The following is a 25,212-nucleotide window of genomic DNA, read 5'->3' as shown; positions in this document are numbered from 1 at the left end:
GCAAGATAATCAAATCAGAAAGACCATAAAATGCTTTACTTTTTAAAATGTAATTTAATGTGTGCAAGCATTTTCTCTATATGCATGTTCCCACACTATAAGCATCCCTGGCCGTGTGGAGGTCAGAAGAGGTCACTGAGCCCCTGGAGCTGGAGTTACAGAGCGTTGTGAACTGCCCAACTTGTGACCCAAACCCAAATCCTCTGGAAGAGCAGCCAGTGTTCTTAACCGTTGAGCCACCATCTCTCTAGCCTCAAATGCTTTACTTCTGAACCACCGAATTATTGGTACAGGTCAAAAGACTAATTTATGGAAACATACTATGGAAGACTAGCTGGTCTAGTTTTATTATTATCAATACAAAACAAGACTTTAAATCAATTAAAATTTTATTTGATTAAACATAGTTACTTTTACATTGTCTACAACCATGGTGAACACATTCCCGGTATAAAGACACAGCCTTTCGAGTTTGAGATGTCCCCAACTATGAGATTACATATATAAAACCGCATAACTATAGATGAGGTAATCAAAGTAAGATAGTTACTATCTAAAATAAAATAAAATGGAAATAATTTACTCATAAGATTCATATTTAAATCATCTTTATTTACAAAATACTAACCTGAGAATTATAATTCCATTAAGCTTCAATTTGAGCAAAAATATAATCAGGTAAGTAACGGCAGTTACTTAAACTGAAAGTGAGAAGGCAATGACTGCCGACAGACCCAACACGGTCAGGTCTCCTGTGTCTCTGGAGGGTCAGCTGCAGGTTCTTTTGAAGGCGGACTCATGTCTGGCGGGAGCTCACTCCGATTTTCATGATGTGGGGGTGGGGGGAAGAACCCAGCTCTCGGGGGAAGGAAAGGCGGAAAGCCCCTCGGTGCGTACACAGTTCTCCCTGTTCAAAGAGATCAGTAAAAGACATTGGAAGTTTAAACTGCGTACCGCACACTTGTTAAACTACCAGCTCCAGTAGCTATTATGACATTCAGTCATTCATACCAGAATACTTGACTTAAGAATTAATTTTGTCATTGAAAAATGTACTTCTTCAAAAACACAGAATTAATAAGAATATCATTAATTTCGGGTATGTTTGTCCTATCTTAGCAGCTATACAAGATTTTGATACACTCAAGACTTAAAACCTTGATATTCTACTAAAAATATTTCCTATATACCAAGGACCACCTTAAAACTTCCCAAACAAAATTCATTTTGATTCGCTTTAAACCTGAACTTTAAAACCAGTGATGAGGTCAGAGTGACTACCTAGGACACCTAAGCTGATTCTTGTCTAGTACTTGAAAACAGGATTTACTGTGTAGAAATCTGGGGTTCCAAATGTTAAAGTATGCTGTAAAAGCAATAAATTACTTTTATTTTTAAAATTAAGGAATTTCAGTAGGTTCAACAAATAGCCAAACATGATCACAGATTTTAAATAAATATGATCACTTAGGAACTATTATGAAAAAGATCTTACAACATTTTAGTCGGCCACAATACATTTCTAACAAATGAAATACACATAATTTTAATCTTAAAACTGCTTGTAAATTCAGCGGTTTTCTGAACTATCACAATACAGTAAAATTAAAAGTTAGCTGAGGTGGATCGAGCCCTGGCTCCGTTTGATGTTGGGCTATAACCTGTGAGCTACAAACCCTTCCCTTCCCCCCGAGGTGGCTCTGGTTAGTGTGATCACAGCAGCAGGGACCACACTAGAAGTAAAGCACAGATAAACTGTCATATGCACAGACTATTAAAAAAGCCTACCTGGGAACGGAGGAAGTGGTGGTCCAGGGAAGTCCCTTGGTGGAAAATAATCTCGAGGAGCTGTATAGATGTTTCCTGGAGGAGGTGGGGGAAAGGAGGGGCCCCTTCTCATGAACTGGCTCCTTGGATCCACTGGAAACAATGGGGCTCTGACTGGGGGAAATGGTGGCGGGACGAAGCCCCGGCCAACTGCTTCGCTTTCAGTGGGGTGAGGAGAATCAGGCACATTAGAGTTCTGTAACAGAGTGACAACCAGCAGTCAGTAACGTGGCGCAATTCACAGCTCCTTTCCTGGGAACATTAGGCATAAAAGAGAGCTTGTAGGCGCCTATGCCGAAAGTGGTCCATGACTCTAGAAAGCTGCACAGCAGACTCAGTTTCCACACCAGCATACGAGCTATGTGCTAACATGTCTTTACCAACTCAACGGAAAACTTTAATCGTGGTAGTTAATAGTCTACCTAGCTCACCTAAAACTCAAGCATGGGTCAAGCATATCAAAACAGACACTTAAAAAGTTTAAAGACACTACAGTCAAACACACGTTAAAAGAAAAAGTTAAGATACTGATATTTTGGAGCTGAGAAGGGGAACAAGGGAGGATCGGGTGTAAGGAGAACCAGCCGAGTGAACACAAATGGGGCTGGGGGAGCAGGGAGCATCTCCAGGACCTGCCAGGGACCTGGGATAGAGAGAGAGGAGGCCCCAGGGAGTCATGAGGATGACTCTAGCAGACTCCTAGCAGTGGGGGATACGGAGCCTGAAGTGGCCACTTCCTGTAGCCAGCCAGGACTCCCAGTCGAGGGATAAGGACATAAACCCACCCACAAAGCCTCTGACACAAAATGTGTCCTGCCTACAAGAAGTGCAGGGATTAAAATGGAGCAGAGGCTGAGGGAATGGCCAACTGATGACCAGTCCTACCTGAGACCCACCCATGGGCAAGCACCAACCCCTGACATTATTAATGATACTTTGTTAGGTTTGTAGACAGGAACCGAGCATAACTGTCCTTGAGGGGCTCCACTCAACAGTGACTGAAACAGATGCAGAGACCCACAGCCAAACACTAGATGGAGCTCAGGAAGTCTTGTGGAAGAGTTGAAGGGATTGAGGGGCCCGGAGAGGACAGGGACTCCACAAGTGAACGAACCGAATCAACCAACCTGGACCCTTGAAGGCTCTCAGAAACTGATCCACCAACCAAAGAGCACGCCTGGGCTAGACCTACGCCTCCTCACACATGTGGCAGATGTGCAGCTTGGTCGTCATGTGGGTCGGAGTCAGGGCTTACCTGTCTCCTTCAGCCTCTCTGTGGATCCTGTACCCCTAACTGAACTGTCCTGTCTGGCCTCAACAAGAGAAGATGTACCTAGGTACCAGGGTGGGTTGGTGTCCAATGGTGATCTCCACTTTTTCAGAGATGGGGGAGGGGGAGGACTAGGAGGAGAGGGGAGCTAGGTGATCAGGACATAAAATGAATAAACTAATGGGAAAAAAAGATGCTGATATTTTCAAAATGACCAAAATCAATGTTATATTTTAAAACTAAAACATACTTTAAGATTCAAATAAAACTTTGTTCAGCAGTAAGGTGGCTTTAAAACCCATCTGAAATTCATGCTATTTTTAAGGAGGGGGCTGTCAGGTCTCTTCTTGTTTGTTTTTTTAAAAATGTTTTGTTTACCACATGTGTATGGGTATTTTACCTACATTCCATGCATAGCCATGTACAATTATTGGAGGATAAGAATGGGGCTTCAGATCCCCTGGGACCGGAGTGAAGGATGTTGTAAGCCATCATGCAGTTGGAAACCCAGGCCCTCCAGGAGAGCAGTCAGTGCTCCTAGCCTGTAAGCCATTTCTCCAGCCCATTATCTGGCTTTTTGAGACAACATCTCCTTATATAGCCCACACTGACTTTGGACTCACTATCCTCTTGCCTCAGCCTTCCAAAATGACAGGATTACATACACCACCAAAACCCGGCTTGTGATTTGTAATATTTCACCATAGGCGAAAGAAAACCATAGCTAGGAAGGAAACAGTGTTAATCCTAAGTAGACATATGTTTTAATAATATACTGATATCACAAAGTAGAATAGTTCTAGCCTTGTTCTAGTAAAACCAAGAAACTGGTTATGATACATGGGTAGGGTAGAATTTAATTTTCAATACTTACACCAAGATTATCTTTGGTATCGTTTCTACTGGATTCCATTTCTGAGGATACTGGCCCATCTAGACAGACAAAAAAAGGAAAAAAATTCATGAGTTCTTGCTTCCATTCCTGGACTATTTACAGAACCAGATGACACTGATGTGTTCCCCGCCCCTGCTGGCTCAAGAGAAGAACTTGACATGATTATTCCATATTAGGGTCCCAAGAGCAGCCTGAGGCCTGTGGAAATTTCAATAGAACAGACATTCTTTCGCAGTGTTGTGATGACCTTTCCGGCTAGTTCCTAAGCAATCTTCCTCAGGGAACTTCTTGGGGGACAGCACCTCAACTTCCCATCCTTCCTGTTTGCCCTCCACCCCCTTGGTATATAATATAAACTTTTGTTGTAAAAGTTCCTTATGGAACCCCATGACTGCACAATGAAAACTGAAATTTCTGAATTTTGTTCTTTCTTAATGTTGTGTGCTTTCTGCTACAGTAAATACACACATTTCCCACCTTCAGTGGGTGGTTCAGTGGTAGTCAAAGAGGTCCCAACAAACATCCATTGTCGTGTGGCCGGCCACCTAACATCCCTGAATGCAAAACAGGCTATATGTAAATGGACTGAAAACAATGAGACCTTAGCTATGGAACAGAGAGAAGTCTGTATCACAGGGAGGGGTAGCAAACCCTTATCATGGCACCCAAACTAACCTTCAACACATACTTTTTTCTGCTTGCTATTTATTTTTGATTTAATTTTATTTTTTTTAACCTTTTCATTTATATGACACGCCTGTAATATGATACAACAAAGAAGGACTGGAAAGATGGCCAGCTGCTCTTCTACAGGACCTGGGTTCGATTCCTAGCACCCACAGCAGCATTCATCCATCTGTAACTCTAGTTCAGGGGAATCTGACGGCTTGTTCTGGCCTCCACGGGCATCAGGCATGCAGGTGATGCACACAAATAAATGCAGGCCAAGCACCCTCACATAGAGCATAAAACTTTTTTTTTTTTTTAAGACAATAAGAAATACAAACACAGGAAAGTAAGGAAAGAGATTTTGGCCTTCAGAGCTCTTTGACATAGTAACTGTATCAGCCTTCTGCTCAATTCCTAGTCCTCTAGACCATCACAATTTAATCATACACAAGCATACATTCACCCACACACGCAAGCGAACACACACGTAGTGTTTCTTACCCACTTTATCCAAGGAAGGCATGTTATAACTTCTGAGCTCTGCTGGTCCAGAGAGTCTACCAGAATTAGAATAAAATCTATCTTGCCTTTGTGGCGCTGGATCAGAATATGGTTGGCCTAAAAAATAATTTTTTAAATGTCTTCATTAATTACTTATGCTTAGACATTTCCTCTACATCCAAAAATTAAAAACAAAAACTGTGAACCTATATTACAGGTAAGCACCTGTAATATATTAATTCTTAACAATTTAAGAAGTTACCCTGGCATACTCTGACATGTTAGAATTTGAATATTTCAATTACTGAATAAATGGAAGTTGAATCTGCACATGAAATGCTGAACAAGACAGAATCTGTGGAAACAACTTACTCATTTCACCGTCAAATTATTAACTACCTCAAGGAAACCACACCAACATGTCAAAGAAACTGCTGAGCAGACCCTCAGTGAGAAGGAAGAGCAGAGTAGGGAATTCAGCACGAGAGTCACATTTGCCGCCATGGCAAAAATACTGCAGACATCACGTGTGCTCAATCTTCACTAACTTGAGAATTCTGGTTTTCGCATTCTGTTGGATGGTTTTGTGCACTGTGTGTGTTTGCAGTCCAGGAAGATGGCATGGCCAAGTCTTAAAGTTATGTAAAAACTGCTTTCCATCACCTCTAATTGGTTACTAAAGAGCTGATCAGCCACTTAGCTGGGCAGAAGAGACAGAGTGGGACTTCTGATTCTAGTCAGGGTGCCCCAACGACGACGACCACAGAGTAGAAAAGGACCAGGGCTAAAAAAAGGAAGAGAGCTGGACCTGGGGGATTTGCCATGAGGTCTCAATGAGAGAGCAGCCTGGGGACACACATGGAGCAGAAGCAGCCAGGGCAAACAGATGGCATATAACAGAGCATTCTGCTGGGTGGTAGCAGCCTAGCTGGGTTAGCTCAGAACCTGCTCAGCTTAACGCTTGAAGCTTGTTAATAAAAAATACAAGTCTTTCATGTCTTTTATTCAGGAGCTAAAATGGACTACAATGGCATAAAACACCCAGGGGCGAAGGTAATCCCCTCAAAATTACATTTACAGCATTTATTCCAAACTGAAGGAAGGTGTGTCTCAACTGGTAGGCAGAAGGTGTCCGCTCAGACGAAGGGCATCTGCACACACGTGTGTGCACTAACTATAAAACGAGGGCCTCTGCGGCCAACTCCTTCAGTCACAGTCACGGTCACTGAAAGGGGAAATGAACTTCATTCCTAGTGGAACTCAGCATCTGGAAGAGACTACAAGGAGTCCTGGCAGGTGATGGAAGACTTACTGAGAATGCTAGGAAGATATCCACTCCAGACTCTTGAGACCGAGAAAGTGGGCCATGCAGCGCTCGGTTTGTGCCTGGTGACCTTGTGCCACCTTGGCACAGCTAACGTCATCCGAGGGGAGGGAACCTCAGTCAAGAAAGTGCTTCCATGAGCTCTGACTGAAGGCAGCGCTGCAGGGCAGTTTCTTAATTCTGTGATGGATGGAGGAGGGCCTAGGCCACCGTGGGTGCTGCCAGCCCTGGCAGGTGTCCTGGAGAGCAAGCCAGTAAGCAGCACTCCTCCATGGCCTCACTAGGCAGGGGTTCATAATGTGAGGTGCTAGACTGAGCATTAGTGTCACTCTTCTCCTGATGTCACCACATGAGACGGCCTGGAACATCTCTCCTGCACAAAGCCAAGGAGAGCACTTAGATGGAACAGAGCCAACGGGGAAAACGGTATTTAATGAGCTCCCAAGAGTAAGGGGATGTGACTAAGGAAAGGCTCTAAAACTCACTTACACTACCTTTCAGATCTTAGCAAAGAGCTAATAGAGGGCCTCATATGTAAACACAACACCCCCATCTTCTTCAAACATGGGATTAATGAGACAGAAGAATTAAGTGGAGAAACCTGAAACAACTCGTCCTTAATCAGGTCTCAAGAGAACACATTAGTATTTTGCTTCTAAGGTACATCAAAATATCAGAAACTCAGACTTTATTCCTTAACAAAATACATACATTTTGCCCTCCACTAACAAAAGCAATCTGTCCCTTAAATCTGGGGCCTATTGTGCGGCAATATATTGGTCTTAGTATACGCTCAGAGTTTAACTGCAATAGAAGTCAGTAAATATAACGTGGCTGATTACTTAAAACACTCATTATATTGTGTGTGCACGTGTGTACATATGCCATGGCATGAGTGTGGAGGTTCAAAAGACAGCTTTCAGGAGTCAGTTCTCGCCTTCTACCAAGTGGGTTCCAAGGAATGAACTTGGGTTTTTCTGGCTTGTTGGCAAGCACCCTTACCTCCTGAGCCATGTCACTGCCTGTGTGATTGGTGTTTTAAGAAAGGTATGTGCAAGGAACAAGAAAAGCCGATTATCAATTATAATGGGAGTAAAAATTGAGTGGGGTCAAAGGACTTTACTGAACTTTGTTGCTGTGGTAACAGCTAGGTCGCTGAAGAACACAGTTCTGCTGTGGGACAGAGAGAACGCAAACTGACCTAGAAGCTTCTTCCCACAGCTGGCTTTCACAGTGCCAGAAGGGGCTATGTAGTCCACCGGAGAAGAAAAGTCACCAATGTAAGACGGCTTTTGCAGGCTACAGGAACAGCTGTCCAGGGAAGACACACCACTGGCCAAATAGCACCATAACTCTCTTGGGAGTGACCAACCATTTCCTGATTGAACTTGAGGCCTGCTTTACAGAAGGGAATCAATGCAATGTACTGCTCAAAAGTTTGTGGCTGGGAAGTTCACGGTCCCTAGAGGGGAACCTACAGGTTGTTTTGCTAAATGGATAAGTTATGAAAAAGAGGCCAAGCCAAACATGGTTCCAGTCATATGGCTCTGGCAGGGTAAAGGAAGCAGAAGCTTCATCCAAAAGATTAGCCAGGTATCCCAGGTAAGAGGGGACTGACCATCTTAAACTAGGGCAGACCCACAGTGTTCACAAGACTCAAACAGAAATGCAGGTTTTGGTGAGCGAGTGATTCTTAAGCAGAAGTCGGCACTAGAAAGCAATCCTATCCTGTTCCTCTCTAATAATTTGGAGGGTGAAGGCTGAGCATTGTCTTGAGAGGGAAGCTATGTAAAACAGCTAACTGGGGGCCAGAGATCAAGCACAAATCGAGAAGCCTGGATTCAATGAGCCATAACCAGTGTTAGAAACCCCTAGGAAACAGCTCTGACAGCTGAACAGCGTAGGCTCGGTCGGGGAGGGCCACAGCAGAGGAAGATGAGGCTCTGGAGCCCAGTCTGCTGTCACAGCGCAGTCTGAGACCCTGAAGCCCAGCTCTGTCCTTGCCATCCACAGACGCACAGACGACCCTGTCTACAGGCAAGCCATACTTGGGATCTGCACATATCTCAGTAAGGTGACTGCTTCCCTCCTTCCCAAGTAGGAGACCCCTGCCCACCAGAACACCGGTCGCCTTAGAGAGTATCATCTGGGCACCTTCCCAGGATGCAGAACTGAGAGTTCAAGCAGCAGTAAGAGAATTTCAACAACTATGTTTGTGGGGGGGAAAATATATGTATATATATACTTTTTGTATAAATAAATATATATATATATTTTCATTCATTCATTCATTCTGGGCAAGATGGTTAAGATTACAATGGAAACTTTTACTTTTTAGCTATACATCCCTACACTACTCATATTTTCAAAAATAAGCGTTATTACTTTTATAAGCAACAAAAACAATAAGGAAAAGCTTCTTCTAATGTAAACCATCACCTCCTAGTATTCTTTTTTCAGGACTTATTCCCAAAATGTGTCTTGACTTTAAGATAGGACTGCTGTTTCACACACCTGGTGGTGGATGGGCTGTCATCCTGCGTTCTTGTTCCCATGGAGGTGACAGGGACCTGTCAGAAGGTGCTCTAGGAGCATCAGATAACCTGTCATAGCTTGAGTCTCCTCTTTCAGTGTTCATCTGATGGTCCAGAAGGTTCTCAGGGCCTCGTGAGCCTAAATAAAGAAAACACAAATCTAGTTTATCTCAAGAAGTGTCACAAAGGTGTCATAAAATCAAGACAGTTTTTAAAAGGAAATACTAATTCAAACAAAGCTTCTACCAAAACCATTTCTAAGAAACAGGAAAAATAATTTTACAATGTACATAAACAAATACTTGCTTATGAGCTGGTGTATAGCTCAGAGATTAGAGCACTGCTTAGCTAACACAAGGCTCTGGGGTCAACCCATGCATAAAACACATAAGTAAATAAATATCTAGCAACACTTGCCTATAAAATGCCTCTTTAAGCATTATCACCATCAGCACTTTATAATTACATCCGGTGGTTAAATAAATAAATACTAAATCTGAAAAATAAGGCATAGAGAGTAAACTGTAAAAACTTGCACTAAGCAAAATGACAGCAGTGAATGAGGAGGTTCTGTAGCTCAGGCCTGATGTGAACCAGCTGTCCTAGACTTCACACCTCCCAGCCACTCTGCTACTAATCACGCACTTTCAGACTCTGCAAGTATACTATACTGACATTAAGAGGCCAAAACTTGTACCACAAGTTGTAATCGAATTTATAATTCTAACCTACTATGATTATACATTCTAGAAAATTCCCACATCTTTCCTTCTAGCTTTCTCCCCCTCATTGGTTCATGAGAAGACTAGGAAGGGAGAACACTCAGGAGTCCACTGGGCGGAGCGCATCTCCAATGAAGTGCACAGGCCTTAATGAAAGACTTCAAACGGCTCTCCTCAGCACTTGCTACCAGAGAACCAGAGTCACAGACTACCAGGTACACTGCAAACCTAAAAGTACAAGAGCTAAAGGGTTTTAAGAACAAGTTATATATAATCCACTCTCTAAAAATCATTGTTTTAGTTATATACAATCTTATTCAAGCTTTCAAATTTCAAGATAACAAAAGGAAGTAGAAGGAGCCACTCTTTCCTTTCATTGGTCATAGGAAAAGTGATCCAAATCAAGATTTTAAGCCTGAAGGTACTTACCAAGAACTTCTGTAACTTTTTGAATAGATAAGAAATAACCTTTCGAATAATCTAAACACACTGTCACTTAAAAGCGATTAAATAGAAAAGTACTTAAACAGGAAAGGAGAAAGGAAATGTAATTTTTACTCTAATTTCAAACAAGCATTTGACTACAAGCAATCCTTGACTTATACAATTCAGCTTCCAGTGAGTTAGTTTAGCCAATTAGCCCTATTTCTAGGATAATATGCTGATAATAGCTAGCTGCTACCCATGTGTGCTATGCAAAATTAACTTTGTCTTAATGACTATTCTCTTAATGAAATGTGGCAACATTGTACAGAAACATCACAAATCACTAAAGTGCAATGGCAAATATGTTATGTGGCTGGCTTTGGTTATGTTGCTATAGGTATGTAATGTGACATGACTTAGTTCTATAAGTTGAAGTGGAAACGGTGGTGGCACTGACTAACAGCCCTAAGCCCAAAGCTTAATGTAGGCATGTAAACTTCAAAACAAAACCCCGTTCTGAAGTGTTCAATACAACCCCCTAGGGCTCCATGTCTGTGGCATAATCGCTTTCCCTCGAAGTTTCCAGTTCAAAACCCACACAAGCAAAGAAAGCTCTTCCTGAGGTGAGCCAGGGCTGGCACCCAACTCAGGAGCTGGGATGTGAAAACAATTCAGAAGAGCAAACTTAGGGCCAAGAAGGTAACAAAGAGGAAACACGCTGCTTCACCTGCAGCAGTGAACCCGGGGAGCCTGGGAAACTCATATCCTCACTGTGAAGCCAACTCCAAAGACTACGGTTGGAAGAGACGTACAGTGGCGTTGGTTCAGCAGAAGGACCTGCTGCCTGGGAGACTCAGGAGCGGAGTGGACTCAGCGTGAGGTGTCTGCTTCATTTAGCTGCCTGTTTTACAGTCTCCTTTGTTTCTGCCTCACATTTAGTTTGTTAAATCACTTACATAAATGGTTAGAGACAGTCATTAGCAGTTCATGTACTTAATGTAGCTATGGAAATACAGAAAGAGCAAGCAACCCTGGCTTAGTCTCTCAAAGTGTAAGTAAAAGTTAGGCCTCCTGAAAAGGCCACATCAAAACTCTGTAGGAAACAACGCTTCTGACGTCTTTCATGATTCAAAAGGAGAGTAAGGATTTCATGTTTTGACTTTCTACAATTAAAAAGTGTTAATTTATGTAATATACATATTATATATATTTAGATATATATTTAGAAAACTCTATATTCTGATCCTGTTTCATAAAAGCACATTTTATGCTGGTTACACTGCTATATAGTATGGGTTTTTTTTTTTTTTTTTTTTTTTTTTTATTAACTTGAATATTTCTTATATACATTTCGGTGTTATTCCCTTTCCCGGTATCCGGCAACATCCCCCCCCCCCCTTCCTTATGGGTGTTCCTCCCCACCCTCCCCCATTGCCGCCTCCCCCCAACAGTCTAGTTCACTGGGGTTCAGTCTTCAGCAGACCCAGGGCTTCCCTTCCACTGGTGCTCTTACTAGGATATTCATTGCTACCTATGAGGTCAGAGTCCAGGGTCAGTCCATGTATAGTCTTTAGGTAGTGGCTTAGTCCCTGGAAGCTCTGGTTGCTTGGCATTGTTGTACATATGGGGTCTCGAGCCCTTCAAGCTCTTTTCCAGTTCTTTCTCTGATTCCTTCAACGAGGGTCCTATTCTCAGTTCAGTGGTTTGCTGCTGACATTCGCCTCTGTATTTGCTGTATTCTGGCTGTGTCTCTCAGGAGCGATCTACACTTCTGCACTTCTTTGCTTCATCCATCTTATCTAATTGGGTGGCTGTATATATATGGGCCACATGTGGGGCAGGCTCTGAATGGGTGTCCCTTCAGTCTCTGTTTTAATCTTTGCCTCTCTCTTCCCTGCCAAGGGTATTCTTGTTCCCCTTTTAAAGAAGGAGTGAAGCATTCACATTTTGATCATCCGTCTTGAGTTTCATTTGTTCTAGGCATCTAGGGTAATTCAAGCATTTGGGCTAATAGCCACTTATCAATGAGTGCATACCATGTATGTCTTTCTGTGATTGGGTTAGCTCACTCAGGATGATATTTTCCAGTTCCAACCATTGGTTTTTTTGTTTTTTTTTTTGACTTGTGACTACAAACCTTCAGGGATAACCATCATAAATCTAAAATCTGCAATATAAGATGTTTTAAAATTCACAACTTCTTAAGTACTATACCCAAAGAGTCTGGCATTCAGAGCACTCTACAGAGTTGGGATGGTCACCTGCACTGAACTGCATGTCAGAGTTGAGAGGGCCACCTGCATTACACTGCGTGCCACAGTTGGGATGGCCACTGTAGTAGTTTGGCTATGCTTGGTCCAGGGAGAGGCATTATTAGGAGGTGCAGCCTTATTGGAGTGGGTGCAGCCTTGTTAGAGGAAGTGTGTCACTGCTGGCACGGGCTTTCAGACCCGTTTCCTAGCTGCCTGGAAGACAGTCTTCTCCTGGCTGCCTTTGGAGCAAGATGTAGAACTCTCAGCTCCTTCCCCAGCACCATGGCTGTACGGATGCTTCCCTGCTGCCACCTTGATGATACTGGACTGAACCTCTGAACCTGTAAGCCAGCCCCGATTAAATGTTGTCCAAGAGTTGCTTTGGTCATGGTGTCTGTTCACAGCAACAGAAACCCTAAGTAAGACAGCCACGTGCAGTACACTGTAGTCAGAGTTGGGATGGTCACCTGCACTATACTGTGCACAAGAAAACACCAGAACAAGGTGCTACAGAGCCGTGCTTTTGTTTGTTTTTTGAAGCAGAATCTTACTATGCAGAATTACTATTCTGAATCACTAATCTTACTATTCTGAATGGCCTGGAGACTACTATGTGTGCCATGCTGGTCTCAAACTCACAGAGATCCTCCTGCTTCTGCCTCCCAACTGCTGGGATTAAAGGTGTGCGCCACAATATCTGGTCAAATATTCTCTACTTAGTTAAAAAAAAAAAAAAAAAAAAACAAATCTCTGATAAGTGCAAGGAATGCCTGTATTTTCCAAATGTCTATTTACAGATTATTTCAAAGGTAAGATGAGATGAAAATATAAAGGAAGGAAGGAAGGAATTTAGAGTAGTAAAAATGTTGAAACAAATATACCTCTTCCTCCTCCCCCTGGAAGCAAAGGGGAGAGTCTGAGTGGACCCTCCAACAACGTTGGAGGAGAGAGAAAAGCTCTCGTTTCAGATGGAGGTCGGCCCAATGGTGAGGGACCATATGGGGAGTGCTCTGGAACAATTAAAACAGCAGATATAAATGCATATCCAGTCAGCTGCACGGAAACATCAGCATCTTATTGAGTAACTGTCACCTGGTTACCCTCCTGTCAGCTTAAGTCTAATCTGTGCCCTGAACACTGCACAGGATTAAATAAATAGGAGGCCTGGTGCTTTTACAGCTTTTCAACAAATTAGATATTAGACAATTCAAAACATTAGATTGTATATATGAACACCCAGAACTTGAATTCTGTCACCTTTACACTTATATATACAGCTAAACATTATTCTGATGTTTTTAAAGGTAGTATTTTATTTTTAACTTTGCACATGCGTGTTTGTCTATGTGTGGGTATGTACATGTAAGTGGCAGTAGTCTACAAGGCCAGAGGCAGTGGATCCCCTGGATGTGAAGTTAACAGGAACCATGAACTAGCTAGTTGACATGAGTGCTAAGAAGCAAACGCAAGTCCTCTGGAAGAGTTATCTGTGCAATGCTGAGGGCATGCCACAACTCCCAGAGAAACATTATGTGGTTAAATAAATGCAACTTTCAGAACACATGGTACATAAAAACCAACCAACAGACAAAAAAGTTCCAAACAAAACAAAAACATTAGCTTATAGTTAAGTAACAACATGGGTTACACAAGGATGCGGGTGGTACTTAGGAGTTACAGAGTTAGGGAGCATGACATTGGTTTGCGTTTTTTGTTTGTTTTGTTGTTGTTTTGTTTTTTGAAACAGTCTCATTATGTGGCACTAGAATTGGATATGTAGAGCAGTTAGCCTCAGAGAGCAGCCTGTCCTCTCCTCAGAGCACTAAAGGTGACTACACGCAGAGGGCTCAGGATTTTGATATTCCTTCCCAATTTTTCAAATGGGAAGGTTTATAATACTAGAAGTGCATGATTTATGTCAGAGCCAGACAGGCCATGTTAAACCATGAGAGGTTTTAGTCAGAGTCAGAATTTGAAAGTAAATAAATATATAAAATATTCCAAAGAATCAGAGCCAGATTTGTATCCGTGTAAGTGAAAGATTCAATTACACACTCTCATGGAGCCAATAAATTTCTCTGTAACCCACATGACCATGAGCTTAACCTTAATCACTCCCAGTTTATGGTTATGCTTCCAAAGGTCAAAAAACAGCAACACAAAAATGAACTTAAACCCCAAGAACGTCACACTTCAAGCACAGTAAGTCTTATAAGTGTACTTGTTACACCTAGTAGTTTACAGAAATATCACAGCATGGTTTATCCTCCTCAGACTCCTACACTGGGTCTATATTCAAATCCCCTCATACACTTGTCCACTCCAAACTCTGCTACTACCTCAAATCTACAATAATCTGATATTTTAGCTTGTAAGACATATTTACATTTTAATGAAAGTGGACTCTGAAAAGTGATTTGATGACTCCCAGAGGTTATTAAAGTAGATTCCACCTATAAAGATTCCTTTTTATAACAACAGGAGTTTAATTCTACTTCAACTAACATTACTCTGAAAATGCTTAACTCAGAAGTAAACGGGCAGAGATACCGACTGCGTCTTTAAAGGAGCAGCCCTCCCTGGGTATTATAGTAATGACACGTTACACTAAGGTTGCCCTGACTCTAAGTCAATACCTAGGAATTTCTTGAAGAACTATGCTAATTCTCACTTTAACCAAACAAATTTCCAAGTATTAATAATATGTAAAGTCACATGCTATTCCACTTAAATATTTCTCATTCATTTTCTCAAAAATTAGCAAACTGGAATTTTTATTAAGAGCACTGGGCTTTTCAAAGAGTTGAGGACACTAAATCTCTGTCTTGAGATCTACTGAAAGGGGAGATACCAATCGTTTTCATTGTTGCTAGGAAAACAAAACCATGAAGCATAAGTTAATGTAATAGTTTCAAATAGAATACTGTCTACAAAATCCAAACTACTGTTAAATGGAAATGGTAACTTACACTAATGTATACTATACATACAATATATATAAGTTATATAATATGTATTTCAAACAAGGGGTTTAAAAAAAAAAAAAGACTACCTCTGCCAAATGCTGTATTTGGAACATCAAGTGCATAAGGATCTTTTTCTAAAAGTTCAAATTTAAACTCTGTTTCAGTTAATCTGCAAACAAAGAACAAACATCTCTAAGTTACTTATCCAAGAGAAACACATTTTTTAAGCAAAGGCCACTTCCAAACCAGCTACTCTTACAAGCTCAACATCTGCAGAAAGAGAGGGCCTGACAGTGCTCTGGGCAGATGCCTGCCATAGGCCCACACGGACTTGGGGTGACTGGCTTCTTGTTAGAGCACTGGTGTTTGGAATTATTTGGCTCTTTAAAATTAGACTGGTGAGTGCTACCTCACAGAGTCCACATTTCTGAAATAGGAGAACCATTCAAGATGAAACAATGCAAATATATCATTTGTTTAACCAACTCATTCTAAATAAAAAGACCAGGGCTACAACGCAGAACCCCTGCCCTGAATTACTATACTGCCCTTGTGAAATGAAAATCCCACTAAATGACTCTACTACTTTATTTCAAATTTCTACTTTATTTGTATCTTTAAATGTCACATTTTAAAACAAATGTTGTTCCTGAGCCTTATATCTAGAATAAGACAACTGTTTGACTTTAATTTCTAAGCTACAAGCCAGCAGACAAAAACTAAGTTTCTAATGATGCTAAAAGTACAGTTTGGCAAGCAAGTCCAATACTCCAGAAGACTGCTACCACCCTGAGAAAAGCATTTACTTGTCCCTTTTCTTCTTCTTTTCACGTTCTTCCTGCTCAACCTGACACCCAACAACAGCAAGCTAGGGGCTGAGACAATAAACACTTTATCTCCCTGGCAGTGAAAATGGAGGGGTTCTAAGCATCACTGTGCCCAGGAGACACAGTCTTTCTTTCACCCACTATCTTTTCTGTCCACTCGTACTAGTTTAAATTTTTTTAAGTTACACTTTTTACAGTACAATTTGTAAAAGCTTCTTTAAAGTGCCACTGTAGTAGCCTAAGAAAACTATTTCAAACAAACAAAAAATAAATACAACTTCTCACCTAGTAAAACTAACTAGATATTTCCTAATAGATTCTGTGGGAACTACATTTTTATTTATTTTTATTCAAATATTATATAATGAAGAAAGTATTTCTGGCTTTTAAAGTATTTCTGGCTTTTAAAGTATTCCCACAAAGACACTTACTTTTGTCTGTTGTGGGCATTTTCTTTTCTTAAATCATTGAGATTTCTTTCAAGAGTCCGAGCTGCCAGCTTGAAGAAAATAAAACACTTGAAAAATCTATCTAATTAAACTTAAATGAAAGAGCAGCATAAACATCAGCATATAGTGACAGCATATAATATCATAACTGAAACAGATATAAGTCCACATCTATTAAATTCAATGTAAAACATTTTAAATTTGGGGAATTAATTCAAAAGAGGAATGAGTTTCATGCCAGTCAAAAGCATAAGCCTAGAGTCTAACAGGTCCTTGTTAATGAACATTGCTATTTAGATAAAAGTCAGGGCCTACAGGTATTTGAAGATGTGCGTATCCAATCATAAGAGGCATGCTGGCAGACAAGCTTAGGGCAAAGTCACTGGGAACACATGGCCATCATGGCCATAATTCTGGGAAACGACAGTTTCATAGAATGCCAACAGAGGTCATGTTTCTAATAACTAAGTACCATCCATGCACACTGCACATCTATTAAGTATAGAACAATGTACAGATACTAAAATATGGCGTGTGTGTGTGTGTGTGTGTGTGTGTGTGTGTGTGTGTGTGTGTGGTAGGACATACATTAACAAAGGCTAAGTATATGCTGTTCTGCATGCTTTTCAGCCATTCTATGGACTCTACAGTTTAGCCACAGAATACCTAAAACATGAAATGGATCAAATGCAAACAGTGGCTTACCTAAATACAGGGTATAAAATAAGCTAATAGTCTATACCATCAACCATTTACAAGTAAATGAAACTCTTTCTATTTTGCTTTTACTTAAAACTGTGAAACATACATAAGAATTGATGTTAGCCAATGACAAACTAAACAGTCACAGGAAACAAAGCTAAAATATATTTAGTACTATCAAAGAATTTTGTGTAAATTATTTTCCAAATTATTTTCACATGATCATAAAATCAATTTTGAACAGAAACGATTACACCAATGTTACACCAATAACAACATTAGCTAGTAAATTGTTTTTAAATTTTATTTAGTTCTATGTGTAGGAATATTCCGGTTGGAGGTGACATAAGTGGAATTACTAGAATTATGCTCTGCTTGCTGTGTGTGTGCACGCATGTAAGTGGACGTGCACAGAGAGCAGAAGAGGGCATTGGATCACCTGGACTAGCATTACGGGCACTTGCGAGCCAGGTGACATGCTCAGAACCAAATGCAGCTCAGGTCCTCTGGGAGAGCAGCAGTGTTCTTAACTGCTGAGCCATCTCTGTAACCCCCGGGGTTCCATTAAAAGGAATTTATAATTTATGTGATTTTATAACTAAGTGCATTCAGAAAGAAAAGTACAAATAAAGTACAAATAAAAGAGAATCACTTCTCAGCACATCCTGTGGTCTCTAATACTATTTTATCACTGGTAAAATTAATAAAATTAATAGGAAGTAATTATATTTTAAATACTGTCTGTATTTTTCCCTAACCTAAAATGCTAGTATATTCTCTGAAAGGAATTTAACAAAGGGCTTTAGGAGGACTTAAAACTTACCCAATTATCATGTGCTTTTTTTTCATGAGAAATAACCTAAAAAATAAAGTTATTAAAAAAATTTTAAGTTAAAAAAAAAATTCATTCCCAACACTAAAATTTAGTGCAGAATACATAAACTATAAACTCAAGCTGCCCCAACATCTCTGAAGAAGCAGTTCGAGTGTCTGAAAATACGCTTTCATACATACACGATCTATTCTGCTACTCTTAAACAAAAACTGAACGTAAGTTTTTGTAATGCCAACAAACCACATGTGATAACCTGAGCTCCCAAGGAGCAGATAATGAACCCAGCATGGGGCTGCAAAGGTGACATTTATTTTGACTGCATAATTCTCATACCCAAAGAAAGGAAAAAAAGTTCATAATCTTGATTTCAGAATCATTAGCTCCCTGGAACTGTATCAGCCTCTGACCTCCTCAGGAGGAAAAGAAGCTACAGTCCTCCATCAGTTCTAGAGAATCAAACTGTTTTCATTGTGTACACAACAGAAGTCACACACATACCTGCCCCTGGTAAGAATGAATTGTTCTCTCCAGTTCTTCTTCAAGGTCTTTGGCACGCTGCCTATAAGGAACAAGTAATTATTCCACTAAGGTACATGCAGTAAGAAATGAGAACACATGACTACGAAAGTATGAACAGAGATGGTAGTGCATGCCTTTGATCCCAGCCCTGGGGAGGCTGGCCTAGAGCTCAGAGATTCAATTGCTTCTGCCTCCCTTGGGCTGGGATCAAAGACATATGCCACCCCCAAAGCAAGTTCCCTGCCTTAATTTTAACCTCAATTAAACCTATGAGTACCACTGCCTGGGTGTGGCTAAAACAAACTCACACAAGGATTTATACAACAAACAAGGTCTCACCATGTATCCCTGCCTGACCTTGAGCAAATTTATAATTTCCTCTCTCTCCATCCCAAGTGCTGGAGTCACAGACACCATCCTGGTCCTCAGGTTTTTATTTTCAGGACGTAGAATCCTTAGAGATTAACTCAGATGCCTGTAATGTCATTAGAGTCCCAGGATAGGAACTCTTAGAAGGCAAAATATGACTTACTGCCTTTATGAAACAGAGGTAATTTCTCTGTTAGACAAAATGCAAACTTACTCTTCCTGGAGTAAAGAGAAGTCCCACTATGATTCAGAGCGCCACTTTGCTAGCCTCTTTCTGACTGACATCCTACGATTTCCTTAGATCCACTGAGGCCTGAACCAAAAACTACAGCTAAGCACTTGCTCAGTGCACTTGCCGAGTGTGAGCGGCTGGTTTCATGGCTCACTTACTCAATGTTATCTGTGTACATTCTCCCCATCTGAACAAAGCCATGTGAGCTTAAATTAACTGCTCTCTCCATTTTCCTTCTGCAAGACAGGGTCTCATGTGGGCCAAGCTGGCCTCAAACTCACTATTTAGCTAAGGCTGGCCTTGACCTTGTGACCCCAGGTGCTGGGACTGCAGGTGGGATTGCAGAACAGGATAATGTGCATGCCACCACGCTCAGCATTAATAACTATTTACAAACTTCTCGACATTCACAGAAAATGTCTATATTCAATGTGAGACTTAAGTATCAAATCCTTGAAAAGGAAGATTTCTCTTCTTATATTTTCTAAATATCTGCAAAATACAAAGAAATCGGAATGAAAAGAAATGAAATAAAAATATAAGCCACTTTGCTGCTGGTGGTGGTGCCTGCATGGGGTACCAGCACTTGGGAGGCAGAGAAAGGCGAATCTCTGAGTTAGAGGCCAGCCTGGTGTATATGATGAATTCCAAGAAAGCCAGGGCTACACTGAGAAACCCTGTCTCAAACAAACAAGCAAACGAACCAGCACCATCACTTTAGTTACTGCTTCCTGCTTCTGAGTTTGCCAACGAGAAGGAGCACTTCATACCTGTAGGTCTCCAGTTCCTCGGCCGCATGGCTGATCCTCTCATCTACTTTGGAAAGTTTTTCTTCTTTCTCTAATCGGTAATTTTCCTCTACTGTTAATTTCCTTAAAACAAAGTAAAACCAAAAATTATCAAATGAGATGGGGAAGAACACTGCATATTCATCAAAGGAAAAATCCACCAAGAGGAGGTCCAATTCTGAAAATCTATGCCCTAAGTGCAAGGGCACCCATATTTGTAATAGAAACTTTACTAAAGAACAAAACACACATTGAGCCTCACACATTAATAGTGAAAGACTTTAACACCCCATTCTCAACCAATAGACAGGTCATTGAAATAGGAAATAAACAGAGACACAGTGAAACTAACAGGAGTGATGGACCAAATGGATTGAACAGATATCCACAGAATATTTCACCCCAAAACAAGAGAATATGGAACCTCATGGAACCTTCTCCAAAAGTGGCCATATAATCAGACATGAAACAGGCCTCAACAGATACAAGAAGATTGGAATAATCCTATGCAATCTATCAGATCAACACGGACTAAGGCTGGTCTTCAATAACAACAAAAATGACAGAAAGCCCACACAGTCATGGAAACTGGGTAACTCTCTACTCAATGATAACTTGGTCAGGGAAGAAAGAAAGAAAGAAATCAAAGACTTTCTAAAATTCAATGAAAATGAAAACAGAACTTAGCCAAACATATGGGACACAATGCAAGCATTCATAAAGAAGTGGAGAAATCCCATACAAACGACTTAATAGCACACCTGAAAGCTCTACAACAGAAAGAAGCAAATTCACCCAAGAGGAGTAGATGGCAGGAAACAGTCAAACTCAGGGCTGAAATCAACCAGTTAGAACCAAAGAGAACAATACAAAGAATCGACAAAACCAAGAACTGATTCTTTGAGAAAATCAACAAGATAGATAAACCCTTAGTCAAACTAAGTAAAGAAACAGGATACAAATTAACAAAATCAGAAATGAAAAGGGAGATAAAACAGCAGAAACAGAAAATTTCAAAAAAAAATCATCAGATCCTACTACTAAAGCGTATATTCAACAAAACTGGAAAAATCTAGATGAAATGTATGATTTCATCTAGAAGGGGAAGGAGGAATGGGATGAGGAACTGTGGGAGGGGGGACTGGAGAGAGGGCAATGGCTGGAATGTAAATAAAATAATTTAAAAAACAAAAACCAAAGAGTATTTTATTTCTTTTAATGTATAAAACCACTACATTAAAAAAAAAAATCACACCAGAACTGATGCATCCCGCAAAGCAATTGCCATATACTACTGCAAAGGTCACAAGCAAAAGGGTCTGTGTATTTCTGACATAAAATTTAACATTATAAAGCACTGTACTTTGCTCATTACAGTGCTACTGCTATTAACAGTCTCAAGTGTTTTATCCAATATAAATATTATTAAACACTTTTACCAAGAGTCCCTGTGGTAAAGCATTACGTTGGCTAATAACGAGCTAACAACTAAAACTATGGCTTTCGGTTTTGGTTTTTGTTGTTGTTTTTTAAGACAGGGTCTGAAACTCACTAGCTGGCCAGGAACTCACTGTGGAGACCTGGCCGGCCTCTTAATTCACACAGATCAGCGTGTCTCTGCTCCTGGGAGAGAGGATTAAAGGTCTGTGCAATCACACCTGTCCCCATATTTTTATTGGTAGATAAAAATGAAGAATTTGGTTCCAGGCCTTATAATTATGCTAATAGAACACAGATCACCAGCACACGTACTAATTCTGTCACTCCTTATTTCTTCTACTAGTAGTGGGTAACAGGTAACTCACTGACACATTAGTGTGTGCCAACAACTGTTGTTTGACTTTTCAGGGGCATTTAAGAAGTCAGCAGCTATACACAAGGGACTATGTTTCCTGTGACACAAAAAGGAAAACGCAATACAGAGAAAACTAACATAGTCATATGCTATGTGTCAATAGATCTCTGAAAAATGTACCAAGAAGCCATTTCCTTACTCTGTGGACATCACAGTGTTCTTACACAGCCCAAGAGGGCCAACAATCAGTGGGTGGCAGTGTCATAGAAGCATTATTATATCTATGATTCATAGCTGGCCAACATGCCACCAAGTGTCACGTGACTGTCACCGGGAACAGGCCTTGGGAGCCTCTCCCTACTTCAGTATTCGCTGTCCTCACGCTTAGGTAAGGACTAACAGCTTCCGTGTTCCCCTTACCATCACAGGCTCTCCATGCCGCCAGCCGCCTTGAGCACAGTATTTTGTTTTTTGCTATGTTTTGTTTAGCATTTTCAGTCATGGTGTTTTATCACAGCCACAGAAAAGTAACTAATACAGCCTTAAAGTTGAAAATGGCATCGTCAAAGTAATTTCCACTGGTAGAACTTTAAAGAATCATGTATTTAAAATAGTATACCAACTCCTAGGTTCTAATATTTTACTTCCCAATATTAACTTCAAAAAGTACAATCAACAAATGAATGTCATGAAAGACATCAAGAAAATACATTTTTTTAAATCACAACAGAATTGATGCATCCCACAAAGCAATTTCTGTACACTACTGCAAAGGTCGCATCCAAAAAGGGTCTGTGTATTAAATCTGAATCTAAAAAAAGAAATCTAGAAAATTACTGAGCCTGTATTATATCCTATACAGGCAACAATCGAATCTAGCATTTTAACAGTTCCACCAGCTTTCTCTTTCCTGCCTTGAAGAACCAGTGGTATAATTCAACTTGAATAGTGAGTATCTTCAGAACAGAATGTATAATATTTGGGGATACAAAAGTTGTGCTAGTTAGTTTTTTGGTAACTGCTCACGAACTACAGACATTTGGGAAAAAGAACCTCACTTGAGAAAACACGTCCACAGGAGTAGGCTGTGGACAAGCCTGTGAGGCATCTTCTTGCTCAGTGATCGATGGGTCCATGTGAGGAAGTGCAGTACTGGGGTTGGGAGGGAATGAGAGTAACCAATCCGCAGTCATAGCTCAACAGAGCAGTAATATTCTCTACTCTTTTTTCAAATACAGAGAGTGGATTTTTGTTATCTGAACTCATTCTATTCGAAGTGACCAAAAACTGTTAATTAACAAATACGGGGAACACTTTTCCTGGGAATAATGCAAGCTTACTGTTCTGTTAACCTCTCTTCACAATACTTACAACTAAACAGTACACAACGTTGCTTTATGTATATTGTGTGATATTTAAAACTTGCCAGGGGCTAGAGATGGCTCGCTGCTCTTGCATAGGCCCAGGTTGTCCCCAGCACCCACATGGCGGCTCACGAATGTCTGTAACTCTAGTTTCAAGGGACCCATGCCATCCTCTGCCCTTGGAGGGCAACAGGCACACGTGTCCCATACACACACATGTAGGAATTCACACATACACAGAAAATAGAAATAAATACTTATGGGCTAGAGAGATAGTTCAGCAGGTTAAGAAAGCCCACACTGAACCCATGTCTACTGACTCATAACTGTATGTATCTGTCGTTCCAGGGGGAATCCAACATTTCTGGATTCTGGAAGCACCAGCACCCACACACATACACATAATTTAAAATAATACATTCTGTAAGAATAAATAAAAAACCACAATGGTGGCAAACACCTGTAAAGCACTTGGGAGTGAAAGCAGGAAGATCAGGAGTTGAAGGTCATCGTTGACTATATATCAAGGTCAAGCCGGCATGGGTCACATGAAATAATCTCACAAAATAAAAGATGTCTTATTTTATATATATTGTAGATGTCCTAACATTAAACTCATAGACAACAGCACTGTAAGTTATACCCAAACAAAGTTAATCTAATACGAGGTTATTTCTGCACAAACTACATCGTGGTCTTCTTACCACGAGGAACCCTCACCAGCACTCAAGCATCGGCCTGGTCTGTGTGAACAGTTAAATCACCACACAAAACAGTTAAATCATCCAATAAACGCTTCTCAATGCTGTGGCACTGGGTAACTGCAAGAAGGGTACTTGTTTACAGACGGAGAACGGAAAGAGGCTGCTGATTCGTCCTCCACTGGGAGTGCTCATGCTGGGAAACTCAAACCCTTTACCATTCTCTGAGTATTTATGAAAGGCCATGAAGGCTCTGTAAGACCAGGCCTTTAAGGTTACAAACAAACTTTATCAATAGACTAACTTTCCATCCAGAATGTACGAAGGATAAGAACTTCCAACTTTCATTAACTTCCTAAAAAGAAGTGAAAGTCTGCTAGGTTTCATAAAGAAAAATCTATGCTATAGTTTGTACTTGAATCTGCAGTCTCTGGATCAGTGCCTCGAGGTCTGCTCTCTGCCTCCATCTAGGCATCACTACCTGTAAGCACAGCCTAACGTCAACAGGTGAGCGCACTGAGGATACGCATCTGTACGTTCAACAAACACTGACAGGAAACCTACTGTTTCCTCTCAGTTTAGGCACTGGGCATATAAACAAAAATTTCCCAGAGTTTAAATTTATTAGCAGGTGGAGGACACACTTGATGTTCAGGTATTGTTTTAGTTGGAGCAGTCAAAAAGCATTTTAAGATAACACCCGGGTTGGGGATTTAGCTCAGTGGTAGAGCGCTTGCCTAGCAAGCCCAAGGCCCTGGGTTCGGTCCCCAGCTCCGAAAAAAAAGAGGAAAAAGAAAAAAAAAAAAAAAAAAAAAAAAAAAGATAACACCCAAACCTAGACCCAAATAAACAAAGGATCAAACCATACAAACACAGATGGAGAACGCCAACCACTGAAGGCAAAAGAAACATGCATAAAAGACCTTAAGATAAAGATATGTTTGACACATCAAAACTCAAGAAAGTCCGCGTCCACAGAGAGCAACAAAGAAAAGAGAAATAGAAAAAGTTACAGAGATAGCAAGAAGGCAGGTTACAGAGGGCACTGATGGCAAGATAAAATTTTGCATTAAATCTATTTAAATATACTTGGGGGGGTGGGGATCCAAGGACAAGAATATGGAACCACAATTCATGTTTTCACAGTTATTCTTGATCACAGAGGAAAGACAGTGCAGGAAGTTAAGGTGTAAAGATGACATTCATGAGGCCACAGTGACAAGCCAACTACTGCCAATGGCGCTT

The 25,212-nt window shown here is 40.7% G+C and overlaps 1 protein-coding gene across 10 annotated transcripts in view; it reads right to left on the bottom strand.

Annotated features, from left to right (window-relative positions):
* Window positions 1-371: 371 nt before the first annotated feature.
* The window catches only part of Mia2 (MIA SH3 domain ER export factor 2), an 88,981-nt gene continuing 64,140 nt past the window's right edge, over window positions 372-25,212 (bottom strand). For 7 of the 10 annotated variants that reach the window (XM_032907801.1, XM_032907797.1, XM_032907800.1 and 4 more), the window contains 11 exons: window positions 20,090-20,191; window positions 18,698-18,758; window positions 18,188-18,223; window positions 16,645-16,712; window positions 15,473-15,555; window positions 13,302-13,430; window positions 9,001-9,159; window positions 5,163-5,279; window positions 3,972-4,030; window positions 1,789-2,023; window positions 372-907 (listed from right to left, as the gene is read on the bottom strand). In XM_032907801.1, the coding sequence (XP_032763692.1) occupies window positions 744-907; window positions 1,789-2,023; window positions 3,972-4,030; window positions 5,163-5,279; window positions 9,001-9,159; window positions 13,302-13,430; window positions 15,473-15,555; window positions 16,645-16,712; window positions 18,188-18,223; window positions 18,698-18,758; window positions 20,090-20,191 (1,213 nt within the window). In that variant the 3' untranslated portion in view covers window positions 372-743. The remainder of the gene's footprint in view (window positions 908-1,788; window positions 2,024-3,971; window positions 4,031-5,162; window positions 5,280-9,000; window positions 9,160-13,301; window positions 13,431-15,472; window positions 15,556-16,644; window positions 16,713-18,187; window positions 18,224-18,697; window positions 18,759-20,089; window positions 20,192-25,212) is intronic. The other 3 variants (XM_032907798.1, XM_032907799.1, XM_032907796.1) reach the window with 1 other exon arrangement.

The sequence above is a fragment of the Rattus rattus genome, chromosome 7 (assembly GCF_011064425.1).
Source record: "Rattus rattus isolate New Zealand chromosome 7, Rrattus_CSIRO_v1, whole genome shotgun sequence".
Classification (NCBI taxonomy): Eukaryota; Metazoa; Chordata; class Mammalia; order Rodentia; family Muridae; genus Rattus; species Rattus rattus.
This window is presented reverse-complemented; position numbering and strand designations above follow the sequence as displayed.